Source organism: Taudactylus pleione, unplaced genomic scaffold (assembly GCF_031769625.1).
Source record: "Taudactylus pleione unplaced genomic scaffold, aTauple2 ptg000278l, whole genome shotgun sequence".
Taxonomy (NCBI): domain Eukaryota; kingdom Metazoa; phylum Chordata; class Amphibia; order Anura; family Myobatrachidae; genus Taudactylus; species Taudactylus pleione.
Genome location: NW_028284680.1, coordinates 5,640,071 through 5,659,135, shown reverse-complemented (window position 1 = coordinate 5,659,135; position 19,065 = coordinate 5,640,071). Strand labels below are relative to the sequence as shown.

Below are 19,065 nucleotides of genomic sequence, written 5' to 3'. Positions count from 1 at the left end.
AGTGATGTGTATGTCTGGCAGTGAGGCAGTGATGTGTGTGTCTGTCAGTGAGGCAGTGATGTGTATTCCTGTCAGTGAGGCAGTGATGTGTATTACTGTCAGTGAGGCGGTGATGTGTATTACTGTCAGTGAGGCGGTGATGTGTATGTCTGGCAGTGAGACGGTGATGTGTATTACTGTCAGTGAGGCGGTGATGTGTATGTCTGTCAGTGAGGCGGTGATGTGTATTACTGTCAGTGAGGCGGTGATTTGTATGTCTGTCAGTGAGGCGGTGATGTGTATTACTGTCAGTGAGGCGGTGATGTGTATTACTGTCAGTGAGGCGGTGATGTGTATGTCTGTCAGTGAGGCGGTGATGTGTATTACTGTCAGTGAGGCGGTGATTTGTATGTCTGTCAGTGAGGCGGTGATGTGTATTACTGTCAGTGAGGCGGTGATGTGTATTACTGTCAGTGAGGCGGCGATGTGTATGTCTGTCAGTGAGGCGGCGATGTGTATGTCTGTCAGTGAGGCGGCGATGTGTATTGCTGTCAGTGAGGCGGCGATGTGTATGTCTGTCAGTGAGGCGGCGATGTGTATGTCAGTCAGTGAGGCGGTGATGTGTATGTCAGTCAGTGAGGCGATGATGTGTATGTCTGTCAGTGAGGCGGTGATGTGTATTACTGTCAGTGAGGCGGTGATGTGTATGTCTGTCAGTGAGGCGGTGATGTGTATTACTGTCAGTGAGGCGGTGATTTGTATGTCTGTCAGTGAGGCAGTGATGTGTATGTCTGTCAGTGAGGCGGTGATGTGTATGTCTGTCAGTGAGGCGGTGATGTGTATTACTGTCAGTGAGGCGGTGATGTGTATTACTGTCAGTGAGGCGGTGATGTGTATGTCTGTCAGTGAGGCGGTGATGTGTATTACTGTCAGTGAGGCGGTGATGTGTATTACTGTCAGTGAGGCGGTGATGTGTATTACTGTCAGTGGGGCAGTGATGTGTATGTCTGGCAGTGAGGCAGTGAAGCGGTGATGTGTATGTCTATCTGTGAGGCGGTGATGTGTATGTCTGTCAGTGAGGCGGTGATGTGGCGATGTGTATGTCTGTCGGTGAGGCGGCGATGTGTATGTCTGTCGGTGAGGCGGTGATGTGTATTACTGTCAGTGAGGCGTTGATGTGTATGTCAGTCAGTGAGGCGGTGATGTGTATGTCAGTCAGTGAGGCGGTGATGGGTATGTTTGTCAGTGAGGCGGTGATGTGTATTACTGTCAGTGAGGCGGTGATGTGTATGTCTGTCAGTGAGGCGGTGATGTGTATTAGTGTCAGTGAGGCGGTGATTTGTATGTCTGTCAGTGAGGCGGTGATGTGTATTACTGTCAGTGAGGCGGTGATGTGTATTACTGTCAGTGAGACGGTGATGTGTATGTCTGTCAGTGAGGCGGTGATGTGTATTACTGTCAGTGAGGCGGTGATGTGTATGTCTGTCAGTGAGGCGGTGATGTGTATGTCTGTCAGTGAGGCGGTGATGTGTATTACTGTCAGTGAGGCGGTGATGTGTATTACTGTCAGTGAGGCGGCGATGTGTATTACTGTCAGTGAGGCGGCGATGTGTATGTCTGTCAGTGAGGCGGCGATGTGTATGTCTGTCAGTGAGGCGGCGATGTGTATTGCTGTCAGTGAGGCGGTGATGTGTATGTCTGTCAGTGAGGCGGCGATGTGTATGTCAGTCAGTGAGGCGGTGATGTGTATGTTAGTCAGTGAGGCGATGATGTGTATTTCTGTCAGTGAGGCGGTGATGTGTATTACTGTCAGTGAGGCGGTGATGTGTATGTCTGTCAGTGAGGCGGTGATGTGGCGATGTGTATGTCTGTCGGTGAGGCGGCGATGTGTATGTCTGTCGGTGAGGCGGTGATGTGTATTACTGTCAGTGTGGCGGTGATGTGTATGTCTGTCAGTGAGGCGGTGATGTGGATTACTGTCAGTGAGTCGGTGATGTGCATGTCTGTCAGTGAGGCGGTGATGTGTATTACTGTCATTGAGGCAGGGATGTGTATTACTATCAGTGAGGTGGCGATGTGTATTACTGTCGGTGAGGCGGCGATGTGTATTTCTGTCGGTGGGGCGGTGATGTGTATAACTGTCTGTGAAGCGGTGATGTGTATGTCTGGCAGTGAGACAGTGATGTGTATTACTGTCAGTGAGGCAGTGATGTGTATGTCTGTCAGTGAGGCAGTGATGTGTATTACTGTCAGTGAGGCAGTGATTTGTATGTCTGTCAGTGAGGCAGTGATGTGTATTACTGTCAGTGAGGCAGTGATGTGTATGTCTGTCAGTGAGGCAGTGACGTGTATGTCTGTCAGTGAGGCAGTGACGTGTATTACTGTCAGTGAGGCGGCGACGTGTATGTCTGTCAGTGAGGCGGCGATGTGTATTACTGTCAGTGAGGCGGCGACGTGTATGTCTGTCAGTGAGGCGGCGACGTGTATGTCAGTCAGTGAGGCGGTGACGTGTATGTCTGTCAGGGAGGCGGTGACGTGTATTACTGTCAGTGAGGCGGTGACGTGTATTACTGTCAGTGAGGCGGTGACGTGTATGTCTGTCAGTGAGGCGGTGACGTGTATGTCTGTCAGTGAGGCGGTGACGTGTATTACTGTCAGTGAGGCGGTAACGTGTATGTCTGTCAGTGAGGCGGTGACGTGTATGTCTGTCAGTGAGGCGGTGATGTGTATTACTGTCAGTGAGGCGGTGATGTGTATTACTGTCAGTGAGGCGGTGATGTGTATGTCTGTCAGTGAGGCGGTGATGTGTATTACTGTCAGTGGGGCGGTGATGTGTATGTCTGTCAGTGGGGCGGTGATGTGTATGTCTGTCAGTGCGTCAGTGATGTGTATGTCTGGGATGTGTATTACTGTCAGTGAGGCGGTGATGTGTATAACCGTCGGTGAGGTGGCGATGTGTATTTCTGTCGGTGAGGCGGCGATGTGTATAACTGTCTGTGAAGCGGTGATGTGTATGTCTATCTGTGAGGCGGTGATGTGTATAACTGTCAGTGAGGCGGTGATGTGTATTACTGTCAGTGAGGCAGTGATTTGTATGTCTGTCAGTGAGGCAGTGATGTGTATTACTGTCAGTGAGGCAGTGATGTGTATTACTGTCAGTGAGGCAGTGATGTGTATGTCTGTCAGTGAGGCAGTGATGTGTATTACTGTCAGTGAGGCAGCGATGTGTATGTCTGTCAGTGAGGCGGCGATGTGTATAACTGTCTGTGAAGCGGTGATGTGTATGTCTATCTGTGAGGCAGTGATGTGTATTACTGTCAGTGAGGCGGTGATGTGTATGTCAGTCAGTGAGGTGGTGATGTGTATTTCTGTCAGTGAGGCGGTGATGTGTATTACTGTCAGTGAGGCGGAGATGTGTATGTCTGTCAGTGAGGCGGCGATGTGTATGTCTGTCAGTGAGGCGGCGATGTGTATTACTGTCAGTGAGGCGGTGATGTGTATGTCAGTCAGTGAGGCGGCGATGAGTATGTCAGTCTCAGTGAGGCGGCGATGTGTATGTCTGTCAGTGAGGCGGCGATGTGTATTACTGTCAGTGAGGCGGTGATGTGTATGTCAGTCAGTGAGGCGGTGATGTGTATGTCAGTCAGTGAGGCGGTGATGTGTATTTCTGTCAGTGAGGCGGTGATGTGTATGTCTCAGTGAGGCGGTGATGTGTATGTCTGTCAGTGAGGCGGTGATGTGTGTTACTGTCAGTGAGGCGGTGATGTGTATTACTGTCAGTGAGGCGGTGAGTATTTCTGTCGGTGAAGCGGTGATGTGTATAACTGTCTGTGAAGCGGTGATGTGTATTACTGTCAGTGAGGCAGTGATGTGTATGTCTGTCAGTGAGGCAGTGATGTGTATTACTGTCAGTGAGGCAGTGATGTGTATGTCTGTCAGTGAGGCAGCGATGTGTATGTCTGTCAGTGAGGCAGCGATGTGTATTACTGTCAGTGAGGCGGCGATGTGTATGTCTGTCAGTGAGGCGGCGATGTGTATGTCAGTCAGTGAGGCGGTGATGTGTATTACTGTCAGTGGGGTGGTGATGTGTATGTCTGTCAGTGAGTCCGTGATGTGTATGTCTGGGATGTGTATTACTGTCAGTGAGGCGGCGATGTGTATTTCTGTCGGTGAGGAGGCGATGTGTATAACTGTCTGTGAAGCGGTGATGTGTATGTCTATCTGTGAGGCAGTGATGTGTATAACTGTCTGTGAGGCGGTGTGTGTATGTCTGTCAGTGAGGCGGTGATGTGTATGTCTGTCAGTGAGGCAGTGATGTGTATGTCTATGAGGCGGTGATGTGTATGTCTGTCAGTGAGGCAGTGATGTGTATGTCTGTCAGTGAGGCGGCGATGTGTATGTCTGTCAGTGAGGCGGCGATGTGTATGTCTGTCAGTAAGGCGGCGATGTGTATGTCAGTCAGTGAGGCGGCGATGTGTATTTCTGTCAGTGAGGCGGCGATGTGTATTTCTGTCAGTGAGGCGGCGATGTGTATTACTGTCAGTGAGGCGGTGATGTGTATGTCAGTCAGTGAGGCGGTGATGTGTATTTCTGTCAGTGAGGCGGTGATGTGTATTACTGTCAGTGAGGCGGCGATGTGTATGTCTGTCAGTGAGGCGGCGATGTGTATGTCTGTCAGTGAGTCGGCGATGTGTATTACTGTCAGTGAGGCGGTGATGTGTATGTCAGTCAGTGAGGCGGTGATGTGTATGTCAGTCAGTGAGGCGGTGATGTGTATTTCTGTCAGTGAGGCGGTGATGTGTATTACTGTCAGTGAGGCGGTGATGTGTATGTCTGTCAGTGAGGCGGTGATGTGTATGTCTCAGTGAGGCGGTGATGTGTATGTCTGTCAGTGAGGCGGTGATGTGTATTACTGTCAGTGAGGCGGTGACGTGTATTACTGTCAGTGAGGCGGTGACGTGTATGTCTGTCAGTGAGGCGGTGACGTGTTTGTCTGTCAGTGAGGCGGTGACGTGTATGTCTTTCACTGAGGCGGTGACGTGTATTACTGTCAGTGAGGCGGTGACGTGTATGTCTGTCAGTGAGGCGGTGACGTGTATGTCTGTCAGTGAGGCGGTGATGTGTATTACTGTCAGTGAGGCGGTGATGTGTATTACTGTCAGTGAGGCGGTGATGTGTATGTCTGTCAGTGAGGCGGTGATGTGTATGTCTGTCAGTGAGGCGGTGATGTGTATTACTGTCAGTGGGGCGGTGATGTGTATGTCTGTCAGTGAGTCAGTGATGTGTATGTCTGTCAGTGAGGCAGTGATGTGTATTACTGTCATTGAGGCAGGGATGTGTATTACTGTCAGTGAGGCGGCGATGTGTATTACTGTCAGTGAGGCGGCGATGTGTATTTCTGTCGGTGAGGCGGTGATGTGTATAACTGTCTGTGAAGCGGTGATGTGTATGTCTGGCAGTGAGACAGTGATGTGTATTACTGTCAGTGAGGCAGTGATGTGTATGTCTGTCAGTGAGGCAGTGATGTGTATTACTGTCAGTGAGGCAGTGATTTGTATGTCTGTCAGTGAGGCAGTGATGTGTATTACTGTCAGTGAGGCAGTGATGTATATTACTGTCAGTGAGGCAGTGATGTGTATTACTGTCAGTGAGGCAGTGATGTGTATGTCTGTCAGTGAGGCAGTGATGTGTATTACTGTCAGTGAGGCAGTGATGTGTATGTCTGTCAGTGAGGCAGTGATGTGTATTACTGTCAGTGAGGCAGTGATGTGTATTACTGTCAGTGAGGCAGTGATGTGTATGTCTGTCAGTGAGGCAGTGATGTGTATTACTGTCAGTGGGGCAGTGATGTGTATGTCTGGCAGTGAGGCAGTTATGTGTATTACTGTCAGTGAGGCAGTGATGTGTATGTCTGTCAGTGAGGCAGTGATGTGTATGTCTGTCAGTGAGGCGGCGATGTGTATTACTGTGAGTGAGTCGGCGATGTGTATTTCTGTCGGTGAGGCGGTGATGTGTATAACTGTCTGTGTAGCGGTGACGTGTATGTCTATCTGTGAGGCAGTGATGTGTATAACTGTCTGTGAGGCGGTGATGTGTATGTCTGTCAGTGAGGCGGTTATGTGTATTTCTGTCAGTGAGGCATTGATGTGTATTACTGTCAGTGAGGCATTGATGTGTATTACTGTCAGTGAGGCGGCGATGTGTATGTCTGTCAGTAAGGCGGCGATGTGTATGTCTGTCAGTAAGGCGGCGATGTGTATGTCTGTCAGTAAGGCGGCGATGTGTATGTCTGTCAGTGAGGTAGTGATGTGTATTACTGTCAGTGAGGCGTATTTCTGTTAGGGCTCTATTTACTACAATCCAAATATTGAATGCAGATTGTAGTGTGATATTAACAATATCACAGGGATTTACAAATTACACTTACCTGCATGCTCCAGGACTCCGGTGATGTTCTCTATTCCTCTAGTCAGGTGATCTCCCATACTGCACTGGGACCCGATCACCTTATGACTGGGCAGCAGTGCACTATGGGAGACCAGCTGACCGGAGGGGAGTCATCTCCGGAGGCCCGATCACCGGTCCCTGGAGTCAAGTAAGTAATTTTTTTTTTTACTATTTTTTTTTTCTGTTTTTTTACAGTAATCAGCTTGCGGTCTGTTTAGACCACACAGCTGATTACTGGGACCGACTCCCGGCTCTGCTCTCCCCGTTAGAGCAGGGCAGGAGGCCGGTAACCGGGGGAGACCCTGGGTAACGCCACCTCCAGGTGGCGTTATTGTCACAGGGCTTTCCCCGATATTTTTTCACATTTTATTTTTAGTAATTCTGGTTGGATCACATTTCTCATTACAATTATGGGAAATGCGATCTGCTTTACTAAAAATAAATGATACTTAGGGGTTGGAGAAGAATTTTACGAATTCTTCTCCAGTTGCCCTGTAATAACTATAGGTGATACTAAAATAATGTGAAAAGGGTTTGAAAACACAAAACAGCCCTTTTTCACTTTATTTTAGGAAAAATAATGTTAATAAATAGAGCCCTTAGTGAGGTGGTGATGTGTATTACTGTCTGCGAGGCGGTGATGTGTATTACTGTTAGTGTGGCGGTGATGTGTATTACTGTTAGTGAGGCAGTGATGTATATTACTGTCAGACTGAGGCAGTGATGTGAATGTCAGTGAGTCAGTGGTGTGTGAGGCAGTGATGTGTATGTCAGTGAGGCAGTGATGTGTATGTCAGTGAGGCAGTGATGTGTATTACTGTCAGTGAGGCGGTGATGTGTATTACTGTTAGTGTGGCGGTGATGTGTATTACTGTTAGTGAGGCAGTGATGTATATTACTGTCAGACTGAGGCAGTGATGTGAATGTCAGTGAGGCAGTGGTGTGTGAGGCAGTGATGTGAATGTCAGTGAGGCAGTGGTGTGTGAGGCAGTGATGTGTATGTCAGTGAGGCAGTGGTGTGTGAGGCAGTGATGTGTATGTCAGTGAAGCAGTGGTGTGTGAGGCTGTGGTGTGTGAGGTAGTGGTGTGTATGTCAGTGAGGCAGTGATGTGTATGTCAGTGAGGCAGTGATGTGTATGTCAGTGAGGCAGTGTTGCGTGAGGCAGTGATGTGTATGTCAGTGAGTCAGTGGTGTGTGAGGCAGTGATGTGTATGTCAGTGAGGCAGTGGTGTGTGAGGCAGTGATGTGTATGTCAGTGAAGCAGTGGTGAGTATGTCAGTGAGGCAGTGTTGTGTGAGGCAGTGATGTGTGAGGCAGTGATGTGTATGTCAGTGAGGCAGTGGTGTGTGAGGCAGTGATGTGTATGTCAGTGAGGCAGTGGTGTGTGAGGCAGTGATGTGTATGTCAGTGAAGCAGTGGTGAGTATGTCAGTGAGGCAGTGTTGTGTGAGGCAGTGATGTGTATGTCAGTGAGGCAGTGGTGTGTGAGGCAGTGTTGTGTATGTCAGTGAGGCAGTGGTGTGTGAGGCAGTGATGTGTATGTCAGTGAGGCAGTGATGTGTGTGTCAGTGAGGCAGTGGTGTGTGAGGCAGTGATGTGTATGTCAGTGAGGCAGTGGTGTGTGAGGCAGTGTTGTGTATGTCAGTGAGGCAGCGGTGTGTGAGGCAGTGTTGTGTATGTCAGTGAGGCAGTGGTGTGTGAGGCAGTGAAGTGTATGTCAGTGAGGCAGTGGTGTGTGAGGCAGTGTTGTGTATGTCAGTGAGGCAGCGGTGTGTGAGGCAGTGTTGTGTATGTCAGTGAGGCAGTGGTGTGTGAGGCAGTGAAGTGTATGTCAGTGAGGCAGTGATGTGTGAGGCAGTGATGTGCATGTCAGTGAGGCAGTGGTGTGTGAGGCAGTGATGTGTATGTCAGTGAGGCAGTGGTGTGTGAGGCAGTGTTGTGTATGTCAGTGAGGTAGTGATGTGTGAGGCAGTGATGTGTATGTCAGTGAGGCAGTGGTGAGTATGTCAGTGAGGCAGTGGTGTGTGAGGCAGTGATGTGTATGTCAGTGAAGCAGTGGTGAGTATGTCAGCGAGGCAGTGTTGTGTGAGGCAGTGATGTGTATGTCAGTGAGGCAGTTGTGTGTGAGGCAGTGTTGTGTATGTCAGTGAGGCAGTGGTGTGTGAGGCAGTGATGTGTATGTCAGTGAGGCAGTGGTGTGTGAGGCAGTGATGTGTGTGTCAGTGAGGCAGTGGTATGTGAGGCAGTGAGGCAGTGGTGTGTGAGGCAGTGTTGTGTATGTCAGTGAGGCAGCGGTGCGTGAGGCAGTGTTGTGTATGTCAGTGAGGCAGCGGTGTGTGAGGCAGTGAAGTGTATGTCAGTGAGGCAGTGATGTGTGAGGCAGTGATGTGTATGTCAGTGAGGCAGTGGTGTGTGAGGCAGTGTTGTGTATGTCAGTGAGGCAGTGGTGTGTGAGGCAGTGATGTGTATGTCAGTGAAGCAGTGGTGAGTATGTCAGTGAGGCAGTGTTGTGTGAGGCAGTGATGTGTATGTCAGTGAGGCAGTGGTGTGTGAGGCAGTGATGTGTATGTCAGTGAGGCAGTGGTGTGTGAGGCAGTGATGTATATGTCAGTGAAGCAGTGGTGAGTATGTCAGTGAGGCAGTGTTGTGTGAGGCAGTGATGTGTATGTCAGTGAGTGTGTGAGGCAGTGTTGTGTATGTCAGTGAGGCAGTGATGTGTATGTCAGTGAGGCAGTGGTGTGTGAGGCAGTGATGTGTGTGTCAGTGAGGCAGTGGTGTGTGAGGCAGTGATGTGTATGTCAGTGAGGCAGTGGTGTGTGAGGCAGTGTTGTGTATGTCAGTGAGGCAGTGATGTGTGAGATTGATGTGTATGTCAGTGAGGCAGTGGTGTGTGAGGCAGTGTTGTGTATGGCAGTGATGTGTATGTCAGTGAGGCAGTGGTGTGTGAGGCAGTGTTGTGTATGTCAGTGAGGTAGTGATGTGTGAGGCAGTGGTTTGAGGCAGTGTTGTGTATGTCAGTGAGGCAGCGGTGTGTGAGGCAGTGATGTGTGTGTCAGTGAAGCAGCGGTGTGTGAGGCAGTGATGTGTGTGTCAGTGAGCCAGTGGTGTGTGAGGCAATGATGTGTATGTCAGTGAGGCAGTGTTGTGTGAGGCAGTGATGTGTATGTCAGTGAGGCAGTCGTGTGTGACACAGTGTTGTGTATGTCAGTGAGGCAGTGGTGTGTGAGGCAGTGATGTGTATGTCAGTGAGGCAGTGGTGTGTGAGGCAGTGATGTGTATGTCAGTGAGGCAGTGGTGTGTGAGGCAGTGTTGTGTATGTCAGTGAGGCAGCGGTGTGTGAGGCAGTGTTGTGTATGTCAGTGAGGCAGTGGTGTGTGAGGCAGTGTTGTGTATGTCAGTGAGGCAGTGATTTGTGAGGCAGTGTTGTGTGTGTCAGTGAGGCAGTGGTGTGTGAGGCAGTGATGTGAATGTCAGTGAGCCAGTGGTGTGTGAGGCAGTGATGTGTATGTCAGTGAGGCAGTGGTGTGTGAGGCAGTGTTGTGTATGTCAGTGAGGTAGTGATGTGTGAGGCAGTGGTTTGAGGCAGTGATGTGTATGTCAGTGAGGCAGTGTTGTGTATGTTAGTGAGGTAGTGATGTGTGAGGCAGTGGTGTGTGAGGCAGTATTGTGTATGTCAGTGAGGCAGTGGTGTGTGAGGCAGTCATGTGTATGTCAGTGAGGCAGTGGTGTGTGAGGCAGTGTTGTGTATGTCAGTGAGGTAGTGATGTGTGAGGCAGTGGTTTGAGGCAGTGATGTGTATGTTAGTGAGGTAGTGATGTGTGAGGCAGTGATGTGTATGTCAGTGAGACCGTCATGTGTGACGCAGTGTTGTGTATGTCAGTGAGGCAGTGGTGTGTGAGGCAGTGATGTGTATGTCAGTGAGGCAGTGGTGTGTGAGGCAGTGATGTGTATGTCAGTGAGGCAGTGGTGTGTGAGGCAGTGATGTGTATGTCAGTGAGGCAGTGGTGTGTGAGACAGTGATGTGTATGTCAGTGAGGCAGTGGTGTGTGAGGCAGTGTTGTGTATGTCAGTGAGGCAGCGGTGTGTGAGGCAGTGAAGTGTATGTCAGTGAGGCAGTGATGTGTATGTCAGTGAGGCAGTGGTGTGTATGTCAGTGAGGCAGTGGTGTGTGAGGCAGTGTTGTGTATGTCAGTGAGGCAGCGGTGTGTGAGGCAGTGAAGTGTATGTCAGTGAGGCAGTGATGTGTATGTCAGTGAGGCAGTGGTGTGTGAGGCAGTGGTGTGTGAGGCAGTGTTGTGTATGTCAGTGACGCAGTGATTTGTGAGGCAGTGTTGTGTATGTCAGTGACGCAGTGGTGTGTGAGGCAGTGATGTGTATGTCAGTGAGGCAGTGGTGTGTGAGGCAGTGTTGTGTATTTCAGTGAGGTAGTGATGTGTGAGGCAGTGATGTGTATGTCAGTGAGGCAGTGGTGTGTATGTCAGTGAGGCAGTGGTGTGTGAGGCAGTGTTGTGTATGTCATTGAGGCAGTGATTTGTGAGGCAGTGTTGTGTATGTCAGTGAGGCAGTGGTTTGTGAGGCAGTGATGTGAATGTCAGTGAGGCAGTGGTGTGTGAGGCAGTGTTGTGTATGTTAGTGAGGTAGTGATGTGTGAGGCAGTGGTGTGTGAGGCAGTATTGTGTATGTCAGTGAGGCAGTGGTGTGTGAGGCAGTGTTGTGTATGTCAGTGAGGTAGTGATGTGCGAGGCAGTGGTTTGAGGCAGTGTTGTGTATGTTAGTGAGGTAGTGATGTGTGAGGCAGGGTTGTGTGATGCAGTTGTGAGTGAGGCAGTGTTGTGTATGTTAGTGAGGTAGTGATGTGTGAGGCAGTGATGTGTGAGGCAGTTGTGTATGTTAGTGAGGTAGTGATGTGTGAGGCAGTGATGTGTGAGGCAGTGTTGTGTATGTCAGTGAGGCAGCGGTGTGTGAGGCAGTGATGTGTGTTTCAGTAAGGCAGTGGTGTGTGAGGCAGTGTTGTGTATGTTAGTGAGGTAGTGATGTGTGAGGCAGTGGTGTGTGAGGCAGTGTTGTGTATGTCAGTGAGGCAGCGGTGTGTGAGGCAGTGATGTGTGTGTCAGTGAGGCAGTGGTGTGTGAGGCAGTGATGTGTATGTCAGTGAGGCAGTATTGTGTATGTCAGTGAGGCAGTGGTGTGTGAGGCAGTGATGTGTATGTCAGTGAGGCAGTGGTGTGTGAGGCAGTGATGTGTATGTCAGTGAGGCAGTGGTGTGTGAGGCAGTGATGTGTATGTCAGTGAGGCAGTGGTGTGTGAGGCAGTGATGTGTATGTCAGTGAGGCAGTGGTGTGTGAGGCAGTGATGTGTATGTCAGTGAGGCAGTGGTGTGTGAGGCAGTGATGTGTATGTCAGTGAGGCAGTGGTGTGTGAGGCAGTGATGTGTGTGTCAGTGAGGCAGTGGTGTGTGAGGCAGTGATGTGTGTGTCAGTGAGGCAGTGGTGTGTGAAGCAGTGATGTGTCTGTCAGTGAGGCAGTGGTGTGTGAGGCAGTGATGTGTATGTCAGTGAGGCAGTGGTGTGTGAGGCAGTGATGTGTATGTCAGTGAGGCAGTGGTGTGTGAGGCAGTGATGTGTATGTCAGTGAGGCAGTGGTGTGTGAGGCAGTGATGTGTATGTCAGTGAGGCAGTGGTGTGTGAGGCAGTGATGTGCTGCTTTTCTGTGAGCAGTGTGTCTCTGAGAGATGTTATTGTTTACACTTGTGGAGTGATTCAGCTGTGGCTCTGTGATGAGGCTCAGATTACAGTTGGAAGTAGACCCGGCAAGAGGTGTGCGGTCGTTGGGAAATAATGCACGGTCATGTGATCTAATGTGACCAATCATTTTAGTTTTATCTCCCTCAATATAACACACCATTTTATAATACATAATAATTGACAGAATTTTTAAGTCTATCTAATGAATCAGTGGCACCTATTATGCAATCATTCATAGCATAGAAAGAAGCACCGAGGGCCGTATTCAGAGGTGGATGTGGCTGCGTCTTTTGCTGGTCGCCCGTCTGCGACTTTATACAAATGCTGCTACTAATCCCTTCCCTGGTATACATACTGGTGTACATCTGTGCGTATGACTGCGCAAGGACTGAGACGCCCACTATGAGCACCTGTAGACTCTGTAATACCTCCTGCTGCGTATTTAGATGCCGCCATCGGTCGCACCATCGAAACTTGCACCAGCCCTGTGGCAGGTGCAGATTTTCTGTCTGAGTATGGCCCCCAGTGTGAGCGGCTGATCCTACAACTTCAGTGATACGCTCGCAGCACTCCCATACCACGCCCATAAGGCGGAGCCTCTCCATGTGTCTGTTCAGTCACCGCCCAGGAACGCCAGCACTTTCCAAGACATCCCTGATACAGTGCGTACAACAGCGTCTTTGTGTGTACACGCCGTAATGCATGCGCCATACAGCTTTATATGTATATTCCCACTTGTGTAATAGCAAGAAACCGCTCAACTCCTGGACCATCAGCATTGTGGGCCTCATTCAGATGCGGTCGTTAGCTGCAAGCGGTCGCTCTGAATCAGGACGACCGCTTGCATCCTGAACGGCCGCCTCCTTGTCGATCGTTAAGCTGTGGGTTAACACCCACAGCTCTAACGACCGACATGGGCGATGGTCGCGATGGTCAAGACCATCGGGGCTTAGGGTAGGGTCTTGGCACTCGTAAGGAGCTTCCTGCTTTGTTCGAGCAGGAAGTTCCACACTGACATTAGCAATGACTAGGAACGCCTCCGTTTGGCCGGGCACGCTGTCACTCAACATCGGCAGCTCGCCCCGTCTGCTACGAGACCCCTAACGACGGAGCACCCATCGTTAGCCGGGTCTCGCGCATGCGCACGACGGAGCCGGCTCAGTCGTGCGCATGCGCTGTGGGGCAACATCGAGTCAGTTGTGAGCACTCAGCGCTCACGACCGACTCTGAATGAGCTCCTGTATGTGTGTGTGCGTGTGTCTGAATCAGGCCTTGTATGTTTCGCTGCAAACCATAATATCATCTTTCTGTACGGCAGCAGGTCGGCAACTAACGGTGCATACACACGGCCAGATCTGTCACATGAACAATGAACGGTTGAACGAATTTTACCAACGATTTGAACGATTTTACAAATGATTTTGAACGATTTCAGATAGTATTAAAATGAATTAAATCGTCCAAATCTGACTGCAAACACATGAGATGTCAGATATCGTTATCTGACATGCGGGAACGCGCATCGCTCATCGTTGTAGGCTCACATGTCAGATTTTCTTTCAGATATGAACGATTTTTAAAATCGTTATTGTTCAGTTCTGACACAAAATCTGACGGTGTGTATTGCACCATTAGACATGAAATAATATTTATAATAACAAAGATTTTTTTTTTAAATATTGATATTTTCACTCCTGTAAGGCTTCATCCACAATGACGGCTGTAAAATGAAAAGTGCTAATTTTATTATTTCTTTGTGCATTGCTATTGCAGTTTTCTGAATGAGCTGTATTGTAATAACATCACCCTCTGTGGGTGTATATATGTATAACTCTCAGTATACAAGGATTCAGGACACAGGGCTCTCAGCCCTAGCTCAGGTCTGCACTTGATGTTTGTCATTGCTGTAAATTGCGGGGTATGTAAATGGTGCAGTATATATAAACACACACGTGAATTGATTTTGAAGAGTAATTGCTTTAAAGTCACTGCAGTCTTTCTGAGTAATTATCCTCAGAATAAAGCACAGTTTCAGCTGCCTCAGCCCCTGACTCTTATTGAGTTTAGGTTTCTGTGTCAGACACTAGATGCACTCAGATCATCCTGCACTTTACAGCCCTGTAATGACGCTATTTTGTATGCAAGGACATGAGACCAGGCTTTACCCTCATCAACATCCCACCTCCAATTCACTCCATCACTGCAATGTATCAGCGCCAAGAGCAGGCGTTAGGAAAGGAATCATTTGTGTCTCAGCGTTCCTGTTCCGTACGACTCACAAATAACCAGTTGCAGTTTTGCGCCATCCTGCATTCTCCAGATCGCTGCTGTGCCCGGTCTATAACCCCTGCCATATTAACAACAGGGTGGCCAGGGAGGTCGTCCAAATACCCCAAAAGTAGCTACTGTACATCACCAGCGTGGGGACCACTGTGGCATAATGTGAACTGGGGGTTCTGTGTGGCATAGTGTGAGCTGGCGGCACTACAGTGGGAATCAGTATGAATTACCACTGGACCCTTTGCCCGCAGTTCAAATCCCAACAGCGCGTGGCCAACAGAGGAAGAAATCCCGATCGTCCGCAGGCAAGTATTGACTAACCTAATCTACCCCCTAACCCTCATTTAGGGTGCCTAACCCTAACCTTCCCCCCCAGTGCCTAACCCTAATCCCCCCTCTAAGTGCCTAAACCTAACCACCCCTTCTCCGCCACCTAAACCTAAGTCCTCCGGGGGGTGCCTAACCCTAACCTCCCCCCGGGGGTGCCTAACCCTCCCTCCCCCTAGCCTAACCCTAACCTTCCGGGGGGGTGCCTAACCCTAAGTCCCCCCGGGAGTCCTAACCCTCCCCGTCCCCGTGCGGCTGTCCGCTGCGGCGCCCGGCATCAGCTCGATCGGGACGCCGGGCGCCAGTCACCCGACGTAGGGCAAATGACAGGCGTCTAGATTTAAACGCCTGTCATTCGTCCCTAGTCAGGATAACAGTGTCTGGAAGCCGGCGGTCGGCATTCCGTCCACTGGCTTCCTGAACGTATACCCTACAGTGTGTTTAACCCATTTGTGGTGCTGGGAGTATTTACACATTATGGGCAAAATTTACTAAGCGGCGGTTTGACGGCGGTTTCTATTCTATTCTAAACCCCGGCGGCTTGGTGGCAGTTTCTATTCTGTTCTATACACCGGGGGTTTGGTGGCGGTTTTGCAGCGGATTCTAAATGACAGCCATGTTCTATTCTATTCTAAAATGTGTTTTGATGGCAGTTTTGCAGCGGTTTTGGCCTTAGTAAATCTGCAGATAGCAAAACGCCGCCAAACCACAGTCACAACACATTTTAGAATAGAATAGAACAGGGCTGCAATTTAGAAACCGCCACCAAACCCCCGGGCTTTAGAACAGAATAGAACCCGCCACCAAACCGCTGGGGTTTAGAATAGAATAGAACCCGCTTAGTAAATTTTGCCCTATACCTTTTTAATACCGTTGCCAGGACATCATACATTTAATTTATTGGCAGGGCACCCCACATGTTAGTTGTCCTGGGGCCCCCACAAACCTTAATCTGGCCCTGTTTATAATATACAGCAGCATATATGGAGATCTCTGCCTATGGCACCACCAACCAGTATCACCAGCTCCTTTCTGGTGGGGGGAATAATTGCTCTGAGTATTTCTCCTATCCACCAGGCCTGCAAAATACCACATTAATTAGCAGAGATTGAGGATTAAAGTCACACTTCATTAACTGATTCGTATTCTGGGCAAATGTTGGGAAAAGAAAATGTTATTTATTTATTTTTTAAATGAAGGAGGTTTTCTGTATGAATATTCATCGCTTGCTCCTGTCCTGCGCTTGCTATTCCCATTATGTCATCAAAGGGACGTGGTAACTTTGTGTCTGGTATTTGTAGTGTAATTCAGAAGGAGGGAGGACAAGGGACCATTTTACCGGGGAGAAGGATCTACATGCGGAGCACTTTGTAATTTGGGGAGGGGGGAGGTCCAGCTCGGCACTTGCAGAGCCATCTCCTTGTGGAGTGATGAGTTTATCCTGTGAATGCAGATATTCTGCTGGTGCTGTAATAAGGGAACTTTCCCTGGTCTGCAGCTTCATCCTCTCATTAATATTACTCTGCTGGGGAGAAGGAGGACTGAGCGCTGGGCTGCCAGGAGCAGGACCCCCCGGGGGAGTGTTATTAATCCAATAATTAAACATTTATTGGTCCCAGCACCTGGCTTCTGCCTTTCCTGGCTGCCCCCCAGGGGACCTCCCATCACAGCAGCATTGGAAGCCAGGACACAGGGAGGGAGGGAGGAGTGAGCGGATCCTGGGGATGGAGCTCAGGTCTCACACAGACATCTGAAGTTATTCTGCAGGATTCCTGACAGATGCCTGGACATGCTGATACCTTGCAGGATAACGGGGCCCCTTCTTGTTACATAGCTTCTAGTAATTGGGGGGCCCTTCTCTGTATATCATTTCCACTAACAAAAAAGGGGGTGATATTTTCTGCCTAGGCGTTCAAGGAAAAGGGGGTGCTCTGTTTCTTCCTCCTCCCCCCCCAACCTTGGGGGTCCTCTCATCTACACACCTCTTCTCAATTGAGGGGTTCTGTCCTGTACCTTCTGCTTCCAGACTTGGGGCTATCTCTCCCCTGTACATTGGAGGGTCTGTCTTCTATACTCAGTGCTACCAGAAAGAAGGGGTGCTCTTCTGTAGCCTTTGCCACCAGTAAAGGGGTGCTCTGTCTCCCCACAGGTTGAGGAAGAGGGGTGCACCTGCCCCCTACTGCTACCCATCAGTATGCTACGCTACCTCCTAAAGACCCTTCTGCAGATGAACCTATTTGCAGATTCTATTCCAGGAGAGAATTCCAATTCCACAGACTTATTCTACCAATTTAACTCCTCGTTCTCCAGCTTCAACGGCAGCTTATTTGATTTCAGCAACCTGACCAGCTTCAATGGTAAGACATTTACCTTGTGTATGTTTCGGGGGGCTCTCACGGTGGGACCCCATCACTGCTTAGGGAGCTCATGTTACACTAGATTTATGTTTATTAAAAAATGGAAGTTACTTTGTGAATTATTCCACTTAGAGTCTATATCCCTCTAAATGTTGTAATTTCTATGATTAATCAATGATATAATGAATGCTGTGAAGTTTCTGTCAGGTTTATAATATTTTACCTGGGCACTGTCTGATACACCTGATGGGACCTGGGCACTGACTGATACACCTGATGGGAGCTGGGCACTTTCTGATACACCTGATGGGACCTGGGTACTGACTGATACACCTGATGGGAGCTGGGCACTGACTAATACACCTGATGGGAGCTGGGCACTGACTGATTTACCTGATGGGAGCTGGGCACTGACTGATTTACCTGATGGGAGCTGGGCACTGACTGATACACCTGATGGGAGCTGGGCACTGTCTGATACACCTGATGGGAGCTGGGCACTGACTGATACACCTGATGGGAGCTGGGCACTGACTGATACACCTGATGGGAGCTGGGCACTGACTGATACACCTGATGGGAGCTGGGCACTATCTGATACATCTGATGGGATCTGGGCACTATCTGATACATCTGATGGGATCTGGGCACTGATTGGTACACCTGATGGAATTTGGGCACTGGCTGATACACCTGATGAGACCTGGGCAATGACTGATACACTTGATGGGACCTGGGCGATGACTGATACACCTGATGGGACCTGGGCACTGATTGGCACACCTGATGGGAGGAGCTGGGCACTGACTGATACACCTGATAAGAGAAGCTGGGTGCTGACACAGCTGATGGGAGGAGCTGGGCACTGATTGATGCACCTGATGGGACCTGGGCTCTGATTGGTACATCTGATGGGAGCTGGCCACTGATTGGTACATCTGATGGGAGCAGGACACTGATTCCTACACCTGATGAAAGATGGATACTGATTTATACACCTGATGGCACTGAGCACTGACTGATATACCTGATGGGAGGAGCTAGGTACTGATTGATATACCTGATGGGAGGAGCTGGGCACTGAGTGATACACCTGCAGAGAAGAGCTAGGGATTGACTGATACATCTGATGGGAGCTGGGCACTGACTGATACACTTGATGGGAGCTGGGCACTGACTGATACACCTGATGGGAGCAGGTCATTTCCACTGACTGATACAGCTGATGGGAGCAGGTCATTGCCACTGACTGATAGAGCTGATGGGAGCTGGGCACTGACTGATACACCCCATAAGACCAGGGCACTGACTGATACACCTAACAGGAGCTGGACACTGACTGATACACTTGATGGGAGCTGGGCACTGACTGATACACCCCATAAGACCAGGGCACTGACTGATACACCTAATAGGAGCTGGGCACTGACTGATACACTTGATGGGAGCTGGGCACTGACTGATACACCCCATAAGACCAGGGCACTGACTGATACACCTAATGGGAGCTGGACACTGACTGATACACCTAATGGGAGCTGGGCACTGACTGATACACCTAATGGGAGCTGGGCACTGACTGATACACTTGATGGGAGCTGGGCACTGACTGATACACCCCATAAGACCAGGGCACTGACTGATACACCTGATGGGAGCTGGACACTGACTGATACACTTGATGGGAGCTGGGCACTGACTGGTACACCTGATGGGAGCTGGGCACTGACTGATACACCTGATGGGACCCGGGCACTGACTGATACACCTGATGGGAGCAGGTCATTTCCACTAACTGATACAGCTGATGGGAGCAGGTCATTGACACTGACTGATACAGCTGATGGGAGCTGGGCACTGACTGATACACCCCATAACACAAGGGCACTGATTGATACATGAGCACATAATTTTGGATGAACATTTTATGT

At 49.7% G+C, this 19,065-nt stretch overlaps 1 protein-coding gene across 1 annotated transcript in view; it reads left to right on the top strand.

The window, feature by feature from the left end:
- The first annotated feature begins 16,932 nt into the window (after positions 1 to 16,932).
- The window catches only part of ROBO3 (roundabout guidance receptor 3), a 384,819-nt gene continuing 382,686 nt past the window's right edge, over positions 16,933 to 19,065 (top strand). Inside the window, exon 1 of the mRNA XM_088481800.1 lies at positions 16,933 to 17,134. Within this exon, the coding sequence (XP_088337926.1) occupies positions 16,972 to 17,134 (163 nt within the window). The 5' untranslated portion in view covers positions 16,933 to 16,971. The remainder of the gene's footprint in view (positions 17,135 to 19,065) is intronic.